General features: G+C 36.8%; 3 protein-coding genes across 4 annotated transcripts in view, besides 4 other annotated features; 1 reads left to right on the top strand and 2 right to left on the bottom strand.

Annotated features, from left to right (window-relative positions):
• shn (schnurri) overlaps positions 1-11,838 on the bottom strand; it is a 58,309-nt gene extending 46,471 nt beyond the window's left edge. The window contains exon 1 of the mRNA NM_001273953.1: positions 11,711-11,838. The gene's annotated coding sequence lies outside the window, so the exon portion shown is untranslated. The remainder of the gene's footprint in view (positions 1-11,710) is intronic.
• CG13229 (uncharacterized protein) overlaps positions 1-18,277 on the top strand; it is a 32,903-nt gene that overhangs the window by 1,283 nt on the left and 13,343 nt on the right. The window contains exons 2-3 of one of the 2 annotated variants that reach the window (NM_001273951.1): positions 10,626-10,773; positions 11,072-11,160. The gene's annotated coding sequence lies outside the window, so the exon portion shown is untranslated. The remainder of the gene's footprint in view (positions 1-10,625; positions 10,774-11,071; positions 11,161-18,277) is intronic. The other variant, NM_001273952.1, reaches the window with a different exon arrangement.
• Positions 4,985-5,024: a mobile genetic element.
• Positions 12,160-12,229: a mobile genetic element.
• Positions 12,871-13,010: a mobile genetic element.
• Positions 14,744-14,800: a mobile genetic element.
• Positions 15,631-16,028, bottom strand: CG13230 (uncharacterized protein). The gene is made up of 2 exons (NM_144131.2): positions 15,870-16,028; positions 15,631-15,789 (listed from the first exon to the last, which is right to left on the bottom strand). Exons 1-2 carry the CDS (start codon positions 15,994-15,996, stop codon positions 15,698-15,700), a joined length of 219 nt encoding a protein of 72 aa, NP_652388.1. The 5' UTR covers positions 15,997-16,028; the 3' UTR covers positions 15,631-15,697.

Genomic DNA, 18,277 nt, shown 5'->3' with positions numbered 1-18,277 from the left:
AAATCCTACCACAATAGGAAATTGATGTCCAACCGCATCAGCCAACGCAAACCCGTCCAAAAACCCAAGCCGCACTCAACAGGATGAAACGAGCACATGGATCACACTCAATGTGGCTGCCGCTTGTGGAATGCTTAAGTTTTATTTATGTATGTCGGTTGCAAAACTTGCGGCGCCGACATTGTGGGCACATCAAAAGCAACACGCTCGGGACATAAAAGAATAAATTAAACGTAGATGAAAAATTGGTAAAAAAAAAAACCACACAATTCGGTAGTGGAAATGGTCTTCCTTTCTGCCACACACAATGGCGCCAGCCATTCCATTCCATACTGAAAATCATTGAGACACCAGCATGAGGTGACATCCCTGTTGGATGTTTTTTAATAAGTCGAGCCTTGCGGCACGCCATGTGGCATTTTAATGTTGCATAATAAAAGCAGAACTGGCCTGGAAGCTCTGTTGTCCATCCAGCGACTTCATTATCGTCAATTACCAAGGGGCATAGTCTAAATTAAATAAGTAATGCTTGCATGAGATGCTCTCACTTACGAAAAACTCTCTGGCCAAACAATGCTGCCTTTCGCCCACATAAATCCCAATTTATGTGCCTTAAATTCGGGCATTAGACTTTGGGACAGGGGTGCAATTTATGACGACAGTGGCCCGAAGTTAATTAACCAGGCCACAAGGACTTCAACTGCTGTCGGTTAGGTTCAATGATTGGTTTCCGTCAACGAATCTTTCGCAACGAACAAAGGCCATCGAAGGGATTTGTCTCATTAGTGGCCATCCCGCTGGGCAAGCCACCAAATTTCCACGACTACACGATTGACAGCAGTGAGTAATCAGTTTTAGCGCTACGAACATGGCATTGCATAAATATTGGGCCACCGACAAGTAATCAAGTAATATAAGCCTTTATAATGGAACTAAATAAATCAAATGTTAATGGTTAGGTTGAGAAATATAAACGCTCATTCATGGCTAAAAAGTTAGAGTTGAGCATTTCGCACATGTTTTAAACAGCAAGCCATTTCGAATAATTTCGTCAAGTTGAAATAATCCACAGATGAAACGAAAAAACACCTAATGCGATTGCTTTGATTTCGTGTAATCGATCCTCTTGATGAAGAGAAAACCTCCCTCTTTGCATGAAAGCAGAATTAAATGCCACAAAGACAACCGCCAATCCCAATTTAATGCTGCATTTGTGAAAATCATAAAAAAATGTAGAGCAGTGGGAATGTTCCGATATTGTTCCGGTACCAGTTAAATAAATAACTTCTCTGCCCTTCTGAGAAACACTTAGCATCTCCTACCGTTCTCGCATTATTGATACGGCTGGTTGCTTTTCAACAAGACGTTGAGTGCAAAAAGTAAACAATAAACAATTTTCGAGGTTTTCGGCAGATGTCTGTGTACATAAGAGCCAGCAGCCACCCACCAACCACTCAATTTTCCCACTAGGCATCCACAAACGGTACGAAAACATAGTCGCGCATATATCTCACGAGATTTTTTCATGGTTTTCCCCAAAGCGTGGCGCTTTTTCCTGGCATTTTTTGTTCCGTCTCTCCGTTGCTATTTTTTTTTTTTGCTTTTGAGTTTGCTTTAAGGTTGAAGGTTAATTTATAAATATGTCGAAAGATTTGGCATTGTTGGACCAGCCAATTTACCTGAGTCAGAAACCAAAAAAAATCAAAACAATACCGCCAAAAACAAATTAATGTTCCTTAATGATTCGAACTGTTAATACCTACTATTTGGCAAAAATACCTGCATTTTCGAGTTGGATGAAAATTTCACAAATAGAAAAATACTTCTTATTTAAATGGAACTGCCTTCATAAAATGTTTGAACAATATGCCATACCATAATGTCTGTAACAAAGCTTTTTCTTTAGATTTTGTTATTTGAATTTATATATCTTATTTTTCTTTTTCCCAAGTAGTTCATACAATTCCTTGAAATTGACATGCACACCGCTCCTTTCTCGCAGCTTTTAAAAAATTCAAACGCAAAAGTGGCTTGTTTTAGCACCCCATTTCAGAGCAGCAATTTTATTTATTGTGCACTTTGGGTGCTCACCTTTTGGCGAAGGGCTTCAGGTTTTGGCTTTTGAACTTTTTGTATCGCATTTATTTGTTGTTCTTGCCGTTTTCACTTAATTCAATTGTTGTTCTTCTTTTTTTTTCACCAATGAATATTTGCTGTTTTATTGGTGCGTGGCATTCATTAGCATTGAATGTCTAGCCGTCTGAAGTTTTGCCTATAAATTGTCTAATGGGGCCAGTGGGCATTGATAATTGTACTTTATGTCGAGGGGACGACTCCTGCCAAATTTGCCTTTCCTCAAATGGCAAATTCATTGCAAATAGGTGGAGTCGAAGAGAGAGAGAGAGAGAGAGAGATTGAAAGTCAAGTGTTTGCCTGCCCGCAAAAAGGACATTACCAAGTGGTCATTACTCAGCACAAATATTAAATGATAAAAACTTGACCATTTCGCCCTCGTCAATTGGCTTATTTTCCGCATCTCAGTGAATTGACTTTTCAGCTTGGCCCGTCCGTCTCTTCATTCATAGCAAGCATTTCGTTCATTCGTTTGCCAAAATCCCCCCTCGAATTAGGGCCAATGCCATTTTGCCATTTATACGGTTTCATTGCGTATACGCAGTGTGAGCGTTAAAAGTTTTTCAAGACCCAAATCACATTGAATGGCTGTCATCGTGGCATTACTCAAAACTCGACCAAACAAAAAGGTTCACTTAGGTCAGAACAGATCAAACTGCTCCGCTCCATAATTCCATTGCTGGGTTCATAGTTTGCATCACTTCATTTGAGCTGAACATTTGCTCTGCATTTTACGACCGTGTAGTTGGATACGTTTTCGGGTGGCATTAGGACCAACGTGACCTAAATGTGAAATTTTAAGCTTAAAGGACGCAAACAGGGACCGTGAAAAGTGAAAATAAGAGGGGCAGACACTCTCCTTGTCCTTTAAAAGTATCACTTTATTTTTTTGTAGGTAATAAAATGATTTGTAACTATTAAAGAACACCATGATATCCCATTACTGGTTAGCACATGTAACAGATACTTTACCTAATGCACATGGATGATGGATAGTAAATATATAGTTATATATATACAAGTTAGGAGTATTAATCATAAAATTTTCAGTAACGAAAGCGCCTGTTCCTTTCGTTAGTTTCATAAGATTGTATTCAAAAAGTTTCTTTTGTGTTGCGCAAAGTTTTCCCGATTCAAACTAACTTTTCTTTTGAAACAATAGGCCATCAATTTCTGCATTTGTTAAGTGTGTTTAGGCCAACAAGTCGTTTGTCTAGCACCTAACGAACCTGAAACGACGTTGCCATGTCTGCAGGAGAGATGAGCTTTCTTCGGATGTCAGGACCTATTTTTTAGGGGCAGTTTGATTTATGTCTAAGTGTAATGTGCACATTCCTTTTTGCTTACCGCTCCTGCTCCAGCCATTGGTCCTTTTCTAATTGAAAGGAACCATTTGGTAGAATCCTGGGTTGCCTTTCAATGAAGATAAATGGCCGTAGCTCATGCACAAATTTGCAAATTTTGCCTATGTAAAGCGGCTGGGAAATGCTTGTTGCGCTTCAAGTCTGCGAATGATTTACAATTAAGATGATTTCCCAGTGGATGGGGGAATTTTTCCCCAACAGAACAGAGTTTTTACAATTGTTGGGGGAGCTGCAGTTAAGTGTAGGCCATCAAGTGCTTCTCTTATTTCTCATTTCTGGGAATTTCATTTAATTTCTTAGAAAAAAAAATGATTTTTTCTTTATTCTGTAAATAATGAAATGAACTCCAAAATCATTTAATCCGAATAAAGAATTTTCTTGTTTAAATTGTAGAACCTGCAAGTTTTCTTTATTTGACGAACGATCAATTAGAAAAGCTTTACATTTTAGACCTTGTGCAAGCTTGTTTCTTTTAAAATTCACAATTTCCTATGTTTTTAAATTGATATATGAAATACAAATAATCCAATGTATTGTTTTTTTTTATCAGTGATTCCATTTTCATTCAAATGGAGAGGTGTAGAAAACTGTAGCAATTTTTGTATTGGTATATTGGTATTGTTCCCATTTTCAGATATAATATCCAGTTATGAGTTGCTCAAGGCTGAACACTGTGTTATCAATGCAAACCGCTAGCTGTCACCTCGGGTGGTACAAGCAGTTTGAACCGGGTCCAGATTACAGGGCCAAGTGGCCAACACCAATAAATAAATAAACAATGGACAAACAAGAGTTTAGATCTGCACCTGAATATGCAAAAAGTATTTGACAGAGAAAACGGTTTCTGCAGTGGACAGCATTTGCGAAAAAACACACACCCATAAAAGTTGGCTCGTAAAAACTAATTAAAAGAGAACATTGCTTTACCCATTTTTGTCATTTTGTCACAACAGGTGAAGACCCCATTTTCTGAACACTTTTGATGTACACTTGTTTTTTGCTTACTGAATCGTTTCCCTTGACCTCTTATCTAAATTTTAATTACTAGTGAACGTACGTTTTATCTTTGAATTATTTCTTTGTTTCTACTTTTGTTTCTGACTCTGAAATGTAAAAAGCAAAAAAAAAAAAAATGGCAGCAAATAAAAATCAATGATTAAACGACAGATGAGTGCATCCTATTGTCGTTTTATGTCCCTTATGGCTGCCAATGGCCAAATCCACACTAAATTTTAATCAGTTTTTGCGATACAACATTATATGCGTTACATGTGGATAGATGATTATGTCCTCATTTTTGTAACGATTTCAAATTCCATATGCGCTGCAGAGTGCGAAAAAGCATGTTCACTGGCAATTTGTTTTTACGAGTCTGGGTGATAATGATTTTGTTAGGGGCAAAAGATAATCTTAATAAAAGTTTAATATTTAACTTCAACTTCTGCTGTTTGGTTTGTTGTCTCTCGCTTAGGAAACATACTTTTATCGCTGAATAACAGGTATCTGATAGTCGAGTCACTACGACTACGTATATTGCTTTCAATCTAGATAACCTACTTTCGCTTCCAGCCAGTTGTCACACCCTCAATGACCAGTTGTTTATTTGCATCGAGATAACCTCAGTTTAACTCAGAATAGCTCTCAACGGTATTTTGTCGACAAGGTTAAAGGTATTTTACTATAGTCAATGAACCGGGCTAATTTTAATAACCGAATAACAGTAACTTTTTGAACTGCATGTATTTAATCGAGTTGCACTTCGTGTTTCATTATCGCAACAAATGTGGTAATTTTTTTTAAGCCGGATTACTCTTGTGATATCACGTAAATGGCTTAAAGCATTAAAGGCAGCTTACGTCACCTATACAAGTTTAAAATTCCATAGAACGATTTTGGTTTGCAAAAAGGTTTGTTTTGCAAAATGAGTGGGAGCATTATCTATAGCATCTATTTTTAAACGCCTTTATTAACTGCTCAGGGCAGGCGAAATGCAAAGGAGCCAAACGAACTGTTTCCTTTTGGCCAACTTTGGACTTTCGTTGAAGTGCTTGAACTTTGACCAAAGTCATTATAACTTAACAGAATCTGTATCTTGAGCAATTAATTAGCGAAATTCAAGTGTTCCACCAAAATGAACCATAATGTTTCTCGTGTTAATGTTGCCACTCGGCAATTTGTTATACGCCCCCGAACTGAAAACGAAAAAGTTTTGCAACAGCACGTGGCACAGGTTTGTTTAAGTATTTTGTGTTTTTGAAAAACACAACAATTTGCTGTCAGTTTTATTTTGGCTCTCGTGGCGAACGGTTAAAATTGAGTTCATTTTCAATTCGGTAGATACATATTTTTGGATCACAAAAAAACAACCCTCTCATTCATTCATACCCACTAATATCTAACGCCGATCTGTCTGAATGAGTTTTAAGTGATTGAAATACTGCCCCCGCTTTGACAGCCCAAGGGAAATGGCATGCAAAATAAATAAATAAATAAATAAATATGCCGTTTCGCATATCAAATGATAGCGCGTACAAGTGTTAAATAAGAGAAGAAATTGAGAAATGTATATTTTCATGGGATTGCTCTGTTGGAAATTCCGCTGCGCCGTTTCAATATTTTCATAGAGCAATTGTAAACAAATTTATAAATATTCTCGTTCAATTTAGTTTATTGACGCTTAGCGCGAAAATCCACACACACACACACACACACTAATATATTTAGGAATTTTCAGCTCGATCTCCACATTTCTGCTTGGCTGGATATCAATTTGGGCAATAAAAACTTAAATAAATTATAAGTGAGCTTAATGATGCAAGTGCATAAGTACACAAGTAACAAAAATATCTCGGTATATTTAGCAAATGAAATCATTTAATTAGGGGTTGTTATTAAACTTTAAGTTTTGACTTTGTGCGGGTGTTTAATTAATATGACAAATTTTCAAATTTGCTCACATTCTGGCTTTTGAGGAATCCCATTCAATTTTTGATTTCATCCCTCATACACTTGAAACCTTCAAAAATGTGGCACTGTATCATTCATTATGGAATTCCAACTAAAGAAACCGCAATTTAAAAACCTTTTCACGGGCTTTATATGCTGGGCTTAGCAACATTTTATGCAAATCCGTTCCCATTCGGATTTGCTTTTTTTTTTTGGGGGGTTTTCTCCCAGGTGTAGCTGGAAAGAAAGCTGATGTATTAACGAGACTAGCTGGATTGTGGTTTTGAACATGTTTGCTTGCCAAAAAGGACTCGCTGCTCCTATTTATGTTGAGCTGCAGCCGCAGTTTGAAAAGAAGACGAGGTCGAAAATTCCCATTAAGCCAGAGAAAAGCGCACGAAGTGAACACTTGAACATAATGAAATGAAACAAAATTAACATCGCAAAGCGTTAAGTACCGTCGAAGTGATGATGATATAGGGGTGATGGTAGGGGGGGGGGGATTGTAAACAGAAATGTTGGCAACTTTTCCGGTGCCAAGGACCAAGGACCAAGGAGCTCTGGCCCTGCTCCAGCATCGTTTGCATAATTTTTTTTTTTTTCGTGGAAAACAGACAAAGTGTGTTATGCGTTTTGTGAATTTTCTTAAATTTCCTGGCTTGAGGCCAACGCACATCTGGCTTCGATTGTTTTCCTAATAACCCAAAATCTTATGATGCCATCTGAGCAACGAGCAGACAAACTGAATTTTCCGCCTGATTTATACGATACAGTTTAATTAGCCTGTGCAAGTTTAATCGTCTTTGCCTTCAATATATTTCAAGCTCCAATGCAGTTGATTAACTTTCATGGGCTATCCAGCTGTACTTTAGTGAGTAATTTCCACTTGACATGCTGCATTTTCCAGATAGTCATTGCAGACATGCCATTGAGGACATTGTAGTTTTGCAAAACTTAAGACGCAATAAATGATCGCAGCTGAATGAATTGGCAAAAGCCGGGCCATTCGACAAGGATATGGCCAACTAGGGTCTAACACGCAATTGTTAAGCCAACGCAATGGCTTTTCTAAAGAGCCATCTTATTTATGGCGTATCCTTGAAAACACCTATTAATTTAAACGTGACTTAACAGTATGTGCAGCCTTTTGTTGTTCACTTGACGGATTACATGCTGTCTAATCGATTAATGCGTAGAACTCATATTCGAATAATAATTTTAATAAATCACCCATTCAACGAACACAACATTCATTTTGAACACAAAAATTCTAACTTAACTTCCTCACCGAACCTCAAAGGTGTTTTCTCGATGTCCTTTAAATCCAATAAAGCAAAGAATGCGTTTGAGTTTCGTTGCGTTGTGGTTTATTTTCGATTGGCAGCATTAATCAGCAAATGCAAATCAGCATTTTAATCTGTCAAAGTGTAAAAACCAATAAAAAGCATTTAGCCCGCAACTCGAATAGACAAGATGAGCAGCACACAGAGGAGGTAAATCACTTTGAGCATGCAGTCGCCATTTAAATTACTTTTCGCAGGATGTGGCTAGCAAAGGACAAGTTCCAGATGAAGATAACCAATGGCCAGGAAGCTTACGCAATCAAACATAAATCTGAATTGTGTACAGTCATAACTTGGCTGTCAAGTGCCAGAAACAAAAACCGTCAAATGCCGTGGGTTGACCAAGTAATGGGCGTATCTGATTTATCAGATACTTTCCACTTGCGGTTTGCGCAATAAATGTTTGGTTATGGTTTCAATTGGTGACCACGAACGACGAGGATAATAACTGAAAGTATCGGTTCTCGGGTTGCACAAGAAATCCAAGCTGCTCTTGAATGACCTGCAACCTTATTTCCCTGATTGCTGTCAAATAGATTATGAAAAGCGTAAACAGAATGGACGCTCCTTATGGAAAATTTCTGTTAAATCGAGTGGACACTCCCTGAAGCTATTTTTCTGTTGTTGTTGTTGTTGTTGTTGTTGTTGTTGTTCAGGTATATGTATATGCGTGTATATATACATAGGATATATATCCTTATGATTAATTGGTGTCCAGCATGGACGAACACGTTCTTTGACAGGTGTCGCCTAGATGTCGAATCCCACTGTTTTAGCGACCCACCATAAAAGGGGGAGCCTTTTATGATTTATGATAGACCATTTCGTGTCTGCCTTTATTGCTGAAATAAAGTCAGAACAAAAAGCATTGAAATGGTTGATTTCAATAACGAAACGCGCTGTTCGGTTGCAGTATCTATGCACTCTTTAAATGGGCTTTAAGTTGGAACTACATTTCATAGGCAACTTCTTGTGAACTTCACATGAATCGAAGGAATCTTATTATTTAGTGACATGTCCTCATTATTTATTTGTTTCGACAATGACAATTATTATTATCAATGACAAACAAAAATGTTACAGTTGTTATGCTAGAGGCATTTAATAATTCATAGGCAAAACAAGTACGAAACAGGCTTATGTATGTTAGTAAATCAGATTTGTTAAAAGCTAACAGCTTAAGGTAATAGTTTCCTTAGAAATTAACAAGCAAATATCAATTGCACATTCCAGTTAAGGCAACGACATGCGTCGAAGTTGTCCCACACACTATTTATCGATGACAAGCATATCACATTTCATTTTTAAATTGGATTGTATTAATCTTGCCAACACAAGCAAGCTTACAAAACGCCCCTGGCTATAAAATCTGCATGGAACCCACGCTTAAAAATTTTGCAAAAGCTTAAATGGGATTATTCAATTCCATTTACATTCAAAAAATTAATTGAATCAGACCAGCGAAAGTTAAACGCAATTATTTCACGGACGCAAGTTAAGCTTATAAGCAAATCTCCCTTGCAGGGATTGGAATTTACGGTCATCTGATAGTCGAGATAACTCAAAAAGCTAAAAAAAAAAAATACTTTAAGCTAATTTCAACACATCCAATGTGTTTTATCTCAATGTACAATGAAAACTGGCTGTTTGTTTGTTACCATCTGTCATGGCATATTAACAACATTTTCAGCTCTGCCTTGACTTAAGCAGCGGATTAAATAGTATGCAAATTGCTGGGTAGACAGCAAAAAATTTGGCAGACAACTCATCCCATTCGGCCCGAGAATTCATTCATATGGAATTTAATAAAAAAATTCACTTACAGTTTCTTGACCCAGGCAACAGTTGCCGCTTGTTGGATTTCCAAATGAATCGAGAGTGCCTTCGACTTAGGCTAATATTGTTGGCTCCACATTTTCGGACGGGTTCAGGTCGTTTCAGCTTGGTTCAGCATTGGTTTATGTGCCTCGAGTGTACATGTCCCGAGTGTAATTGCAATGATTGTTATTTGATTTCGCCTTTATTAGCCGGTCCTTTACGGTCGTTGCGCCGCCGAACAAAGGACTCATTGTCGAGCTGGCATCAGTTTTGTTTATGGTTATGAGTTACTGGGCTCCGTGAGCCATCAATTTTGATGGCTAAGCCTACGCAGGCAACTTTCGGCCGAGATGCGTCTCAAATGCCGGAAAACTGTCACCCATCATCGAGGTTAACGTTGCGTGTCCACAGCCAAAGGATCTTTTCTCATCACTCGCAGTGGGACTCGTTATGCCCATCAATACACGCACATGCCTGCCAATCTGCTTACCTTAAGAGTTTTTCGCCAACTTTTCCATTATCCAAAGACGAGCAAAAAGTTTGCATCAATTTTGCTTTGCTCGATACTCGTATACCTTAGCTTATCATCTGCTAATCTCCAAATTGAATACCATACATACGTGAGTTTAGGGTTGATTAAACCCTTAAATGCGTGTGATGGTGCGAAAGGATTTTTATTCATACCCATTTTTGTAGCATACATTTCGGGGCCCTTTTTTTTTGCGCCTCATTGGCTTTCAGCTATTTGTGTGCCATAACTTTTATTGCATAAATGCGTGATTAATATATTATGAGGAATTCGCATTAAGCTCGTGTGCGAAATTAAATAATACAATTATCTGACATGTTTGTTTTACATTTAATCAGCAAATAACAATTTAAGTACTTAAAAGGATTTCACGTTAATGAATAAGCAGCACATATTCACTAAGCAAACAACACAAAGTAATCCCAATAAATAATTTGGCTTTATTGTTTAAACTTGCCCATCGGCTAACGATATATGTATGTACATACATAGGTAGAGTCTCTGTTTGCAAAGTCCCAGCAAAACTGTTGGTAAAGCAAACGGAGTCATTGACTGATGGTAAATGTCTGACGGTAATTGATATCCCACCATATGGAAGGAATTTAAGTGAAAGCACGTGCAGCCCCCACTCAGATATCAGGTGGGTAGACTCTAATGCATTTTATATACTTATTATTGATGATGCTTCGACACTTGAGAGGCTTCATTGAAGAAAAGATTAATTATTATAATAAGCCACGCATATCTAGACTATCGTATACTAAATGGCTAATATATATGTTTTTATTTAGTAAATACCTTTGCTAACACACATTTAGTGGGTATCTGTTGATCGAGCGTTGGAATGGAATTCAATTGATTTTATTGACTTGTTGTCTGAAATTGATATTTATCAGATTTCTAAAAATGTTATTTGTTTATTTGTTTCCCTATTTTAGCAGCTCTTCTCGTGGCGCCATTTATTTGCATAATTAAAGCCGTTCGTTTAGATGGTGGGCGAGATTAAGAGTATCTTGGATGATGGCAGGTAAGTCACGGTCTATTTATACGGTCTATACGGGGTATTTGTGGCCAAAAGGGGGGGGCTCAATTTGCAATGCAAATCGATGCGAATCGGTGTAGTTTAAAAGCGGTTAACAAATTTATACGACTGGCTCATGCTAGAAATCTTTGGACGTCTTTCTCAATTGATTGGGTTCGGCTTCGTTGAGTTTGCCACCCAGTTTTCTGCATTCCACTGGGAATTCCTGATCGAGATAAACTTTGTTTTGGCAGCTCAACAGCTGTCCAAGATGCTGGCACTGAGGCAGTCGTAAAAGAGCTCGTAAAATGCCATTGTCGGGGTTATAAAAAAAAACCTAGACAACCGAGCAAACAAATTAATTGCTAGGGTCTGCCAATAAAACTAGCGAAGCGGAACTAGAAACTATCTACCAATTAAGGAATAATTAGTGCTGCGGTAGTATTGGCATGGATACTTACTATGACGACACTTCCACCTTTCAATATGTATCTCAAAGTGAAACTGGACACAGTGCACACCACATGTATTTGTAATTAAAAAAGTTATTTCTTACCCAAAAGCCAGTCAACTGCACTTTGTTTGTCTAGTCCAATGATTATGCATATAAACTATTAAATAAGTTTCTTTTACTTTTTAACAAGTGCTGGAATCTGCATATCAAAAGTTGTAGTCCGATGTCTTGACGTTTAATCTTGATTAAAAATTCATCCCTTTCTGGGATTTTAAAATTTTAGAACTACTATTTTAATGCTATAAAAAGAGAAGACAACTTTTGCTTTGGTCAAAGTTCAACATTCATCTGAATTTTTGCCTTGTGGTGTCTAAACTTTGAGGCCATAAAAAATAGAGAATAAAGGATAATAAGTCAAGGTTTTATTTTCTCTTCCACAGTCTTCATTTTATATGGATAAATATATTCTTATAAAATATTACATTTTATTCATGGCTCTTGTAAAGAGTAAAGTATTTGCTGCGGAATTATTTTTATGCAGACACCAATAAAATTTTAATTAATAAAGTGAAAACGCTTTAGTCAAGTGGCTCGAATATCAGATACCTGATGTTCAGATAGACAATTTAATCAATTCATTTGCGTAAATATTCATTAATCGTGTGGCAATAACACGGATTGCTTCACTAGTAATTAGCATACTACTGATATTATAAAATCGAAATTTAAAACCGTCAAATGTAATAAAACTATATAAATTTGTAGTGTTTTTTTTAGCTGGATTTAAATCAAACCGAAAATATTACATTGACTATGATTTTTTTTGGCTAAGTGGCTAGAAATCGATTGTTGCATTGGCTGCTTTGGTATTCAATCCTGTCAATCCAATCTTGATGCAAACAAGTAGCTGTCAACTCTGGGAGTAACAAATATAATGAACTTAATCTAGATTATATGGCAAATTGGATAACCCTTGCTTAATGTAATTAAAAATAAAAGCCCATAGGGTAGCAAATAATATAGTGGGAAACAACAAGGTTGCAAAAGCTCGGAAATATATAAACTGCTGACCATATAATTGCCAACTTAGCTCGTAAAAGCTGTTTAAACGGAAATTTGGTTACTGCTGCGTACAGCGTTTTATTTATAATTAAAAGTAAAATTCAGAAATTCTTTTTTAATGTGCAAACAAATTACAAACTTAAAAATAATCATTTGTAGATTAAAAGTGTGTTCTAAAAGCATGTTAAAGGTAAAAAGATCATATTAAAGTCGAGATCTTGGTAACTTTAAAAGCAAGAATGCGTAGTTTAGAAATGCATATTCTATCGGTTGCAGTGCAAGTTTGCTCTAACACCAACAAACCACCAAAAACTGTCACGAACATACTTTTGAAAAATGTTTGGATATATTTTTCTATTTCATTATTTGTTATGCGAATTGCGCTTACCGCGAAAATGTGTCACGACCACACAGTGTGTTGCTTTATTTTATTTTATTTTAATTATTGCCAATTTCGAAATGGCAAAAGAATTTGGTAAAATCGAGTATCTAGTAATCGATAATAGACTCTTTCATTAAGGAACATTAGTGATACAAACTTGTATGTCAAGCAGAACCTATTAAAATTGTTTAAATTGTTTAAAACTGCACTGCTTTTTCTGAAAAAATTATATGAATTGCATTTGGTTGAAACATTTTCTAACAATTGTCTATTGAGCAGAGATTTTGTAGCCCATAGGGCTTTAAATTTGTTTTTTTCGACCAACAGCTTTCAGTTCGAATTTCATCGCTAATTGGAGATGCAGTCATTATTTTTGACGGCTTACTCCTGTTGCACCAAATATTGTGATGTAAGCCTTGAATGCGGTGTAGAGCATCAGTGAGTCCTTATGAAAGAGGTGGACTTTTAGTCGCTGACTAAAAAATAAGGAATTAAACAAATAGCAGCAAGCGCTTTCAACATTTTATTTTGCTGAGAAACGAATATCTAATCTTTAAGGTAATTTTAATTAATGCAGTTTAAAATGCTCACTAGTCCCACAAACTAAAACCGCTTTTACCCCCTTTGAGCCTTTAAAGCCACAACTAATCCCTTCTTGGGATAATTAATTATTGCACCTATTTGTAAGCGCTTTAATTTATTGCTATAGTGATTTACGATTGCACAACTTAAGTTTGGCTAACGGCCAAAGTCTTTATACAAAAATGATATTTAAGGGTTTCACTAAAATGTACCTTATGGTGTTTTGAGTATTATTAAAAAATATATATATATTTTTTGTAAAACAATTACTGTTTTGTTGTGAATGGCGCCTACATTTTGTGCTTCACTTGGAGAAACTTTTGCGCCAGAAACCTTAAATTTGATTCGACGTCCTTCAAGTTTGGGTTAGCATATTCATGGTTAAATTCCCGACAAAACTTATTCACTCCCTTACGTCAAACGTGTGGGCCATAAAAAAAAGTGCGGTTGCATATGGGATAAGCACGGTCCATATCCAACGATATGAGCACACTTTTACGATCCGGACCGGCAATTTATTTCACTTGGCTAGGCTTGGAGTGCTCGGCGTTAGGACGATTCTCATTTTGGCCGGTGCAGCTATCTAAAATGCATTTATGGCGCGACTACGCAAATATGTAATATCAGCAGGGCTTTAACCTTGCCATTGACATTGGCATTGACTTTAAGCCAGCGGATCGATGGTGGGGCCTATCGCCAGATAACAATATTGCATCTCGTTTAAGTGCTCCACCAAGAACAGAAGCATTTTTTTCCACGAATCGAGGGCTGAGCAAACACTTGGGCATCTTGGGCATCTTTGGCATCTGCGGCATCTTGTGCATCGGAATGAGATTCAGCTGGGAGCGATAACTTTGTCCTATGACTTGGTAATCCACTTGTTATCAAATTGTCCTCGTAGCCAATTGCGGGGAAAAGGCGAATGACCAAAAAAACAAAAAAAAAACTTCTGCAACACGATAAGTCGCCGGGCTAAAGAGACTTTACTTTAGTTGAGTTACACAACTTTAGTTAAGCTCTGCAGCTGCCACCAAAAATGCGGCAAAACTTTTGTGCACTTCAAAACGGAAATCCCCTTTTGGCCAAAACTAAAACAAGCATGATAGACAGCTGTAGCCAAATTGCTCGACTATCAGATACCCGCTATTTAGCTGATGGGAGTGCGATTGAGAAATGTCAAACATTTCTTGTCATATGAATAGAATTTAGTAAGTGAAATAAGGAATGGAAAACAACTTGAAACAACGGGAAATTTATCAATCTAAATAAATGCGTAAATTTAAAATGTATAAAAGGACTTTAGAGGGTCGGAATCGTTTCCCATTCCCTTTACATACTTTATAACGGGTAACGGGCTTATAATAGTTTTTAATACTTGAATGTAATTCACACCATGCCTTTTAATATAGTATGTATGTACCTATGTACTTATTTACTAAAACAAGATTCCTCTAATTCAATTATTAGAATATTCGCCCTATTCATTCCTATTCAAGTAAGGTTTTTTTTGTGACTATAAATTTAAGGCCACAGTAACATGGTTATAAATTAATAATTTCTGATACTTAAGGAAGACAAACCACGATTTCTGATAAATAAAGTTAATAAAAGGACTACAGAATTAAAAGCTTAGCTTTCTTTGCCAAATGCTCTTTTAGTCGCTGGCTAAGTAATGTTTATTTCAATTGAAAAGTTTATGGGAAAAAAGAAAGACTTTAAAGTGTAACTAAAGTTTATTCGACCGTATCTCTGCTGGATTTTTCTTTTCAATAAAAAACTTACTGATATATCAAAGTAGTTGAAAAAAGATCATTGCCGAGCAAAAAACTTTGTTACTCCGTACAGGGAAAGTATTCCAATTCGTTCAACCCACATAAATGTTGTTTAAGTTGAGTGAAATTTGATTTCGCATTTTCAGGAGAACACCTCAAAAGTCAGCTAAACAAAGAACACGAATTTAAATCATTAGAATTTGGTTTTTGTTTAACTTATATTTCGAATGGGATTTATTTGGACATTTCAGTTAGTTAAGGTAGTCAGGTAGAGTTGGAGTGCTCGGAACTTCAGAATTGGGCCACAAAGGTGTTCGGGTCAATCAAAGTGGCCACCTCCCAGGGGTGAACAACTGAAGGACCCGGAATCCGATTGTAAGCGTCTGAAAAAAGCAAAAAAAAAAAGAAGAAAAACACGGGGTCAATCCGGTAACAGTTCACGGAAACTATTGTCCCAACTCACCGATTATCTTCTGGATGGCCGTCCGGGCATCCAGGATCTGTGTGGGCGGGGCGGGAGCGGGGGCGGCGCTGACAAGGACCAGACAGATGGTAACGAAGGCGATGGCGGCGACAAGGATTCTCGACATTCTGGGGCTTTGGTTCGGTATTCTGGAGCTTGGATGGTAATCTAATTGAAATAGCTGCGACCGCAGCTATTTATACTCGAAGAAACCGGGATGATGAAAGAAAGCCAGCATAGCGATTTGGCGATGAGCTTCTTGTTTCGAAGCAGCTGTTTGGAAATTGGATTTCTTGTTTTGAATGCGATGCCAACCAATTTCTTTGGCGCTACTTAATCCGGGGAATGTCCGCACTCGAAGATGGCAAACAAGTTTCGGAAAGAACAAACGATTTGAGTTGGGAATTTTTGAACACCTTGCAGGAAAGCATAACAATGCAAAATGCTTTTCGAACATTTAATGCAAATGTATAATCTTTTTGAATGCTAATAGTTTGGCTAAAGGTTGCGCTTATGAACTTCAAAAGTTGAATTTTCAATGAATTGGCTTGTAGAAAGCAACCATTTATACATGAAATCAATTTCATAGTCTTTCAATTTGGTTACTTTATTATCCTTAAACAGATTTTAAGAATGTAATTGAGTTTATTAAACATTTCCTTGCTTTCTTTCTTGTAAATGCATAGACATAAGCATATTATTTAACCCAAAAATCCATTTAATTGTAAATATAAATATTGTAATTAAATTAATAATTAAATAATTAAATTTAATTGTAAATATATACTCATAAACATATTATTTTACCCAAACAATATTCTTGTCGATACAATCGTCTTATCATCGTATTTCGCTTATTATATAAATGGGTATTGAATATTCTATACATAAGAGATTATAAAATTCTTTTTGAATATTCTTGCCGTAACACAAATGTTTTGCATATGACAGTTCATTGTACGAATGTGTGACTAAAAAAAAAAATCTCTGTTTATGTTTTGTTTTGCTATCTTTTATTTCATTTGTTATGCCTCAGATGCTTTGGGCATTTCCAACTACCTCAAAAAAAATGCCGGCCACATGAAAGATACAAATAGGAGAAGAATCTTTTGCTTATTTGTCGCCATTTGGCAGCGGATTTTTGCTGTTGATTTATACAAACAAACCGGTTCGCTTAATTTGCCGCTTGGACGCAGGCCAATCGAAAGTAAAATTTGTCGGTATTTTGTTCGTTTCATAAATTATTTCAGCTTGGGAATTCCTTCTTAGCATGGCGGCAAATTAACAAAAAAAAAATTAAATAAATTGCCGCAAATTGTATGCAAAATTCTTTAGGCAGACGCGCGCTCTGCCAATGTCTATGGAAATTGATTGGATTTGAAATTCGAACGCAGAGCGGAGGTGAAATTGTGTCTCTAAGTTCGGTAATCAGTTCAAGACGTGTATTGCCTAAAGCAGACGTTAAATGTTAAAGAGAACACGTGTCCTTCCAACAAGATTGCCACAAGGAGCGTATTTAGATACACATGTATTCTGATAAACCCGTGTTTGGCCAAAAGGAAATTGAAGTACGCCGCCCGACAATCACCAATTGTTCACGGAAATGTGTACCTTTTGTACGGACGGCTAATGAGGCAGCCGTAAAGCCTCTTATCGCCCCATTTATTGGCCTGTCCGGATCCGCAAATAATCATGATCTATGGCATCGAGTTCATATTAATAATAGCGTTGAGTCCGCTACTTAGTTATACTCATATTTTGTATATTTGCCAGCGATTTTTTATCTACACTTCTCTAGGCGCTTCATTTGGGTCGTGCGCAAATCAGGCTCCCTTATTCATGGTTATACATATATAGGTTGCCATATTAGCTTTGTGTGCTTAAAACTGGGAAAATGCGAGAAAAGCACGGCCAACGAGTGAAAATGGATAAGTGAAATGGATAAGTAAACGAGCAGCAGCACCCATCCCCCTTAGGGCATTTTTAAATTATATGTTAATAAATAAGTATTTTTCTTCATGGACTTCCTCTCACGGGATATACAAATGCTGATGCTGATGCCTACGCACCATGCTATAATTTAACATTGTTTGCATTATCCCAAGGCAGCCAAACGGTGCGTATGCTTAATATGCGAACGGATTAAGCCAAACCCCAAATGTTGAAGTGAAAGCACGACAGCCAAGTCATATAATCTGCAGCATCACAATGAGATAAATGTGATATTAATTATGAGAGTCATTAGCAAAATGCTTTGAAATTCGGAAGAAAAAATATTATTCTTCTTGGCCATGGAAAGCAAAACGATAGTAAAGTCCTTCGCTAATACGATACCATCTTAACATAATTAGGGAATCCTGTTTTGCGTAATTAATGCGTTGTAGCTTTTACCTTCCACATTAGATTCA

This window comes from Drosophila melanogaster, chromosome 2R (assembly GCF_000001215.4).
Source record: "Drosophila melanogaster chromosome 2R".
Taxonomy (NCBI): domain Eukaryota; kingdom Metazoa; phylum Arthropoda; class Insecta; order Diptera; family Drosophilidae; genus Drosophila; species Drosophila melanogaster.
The sequence above is the reverse complement of the archived record's forward strand: the minus strand, read 5'-3'. Positions and strand labels throughout refer to the sequence as shown.

Bases quoted from the DNA above. Each gene is read 5' to 3' on its own strand.
- CG13230 (NM_144131.2), bottom strand. From the start codon at position 15,996: ATGTCGAGAATCCTTGTCGCCGCCATCGCCTTCGTTACCATCTGTCTG. The intron at 15,790-15,869 runs GTGAGTTGGGAC...TGCTTTTTTCAG, and splicing joins GGCCATCCAGAAGATAATCG to ACGCTTACAATCGGATTCCG.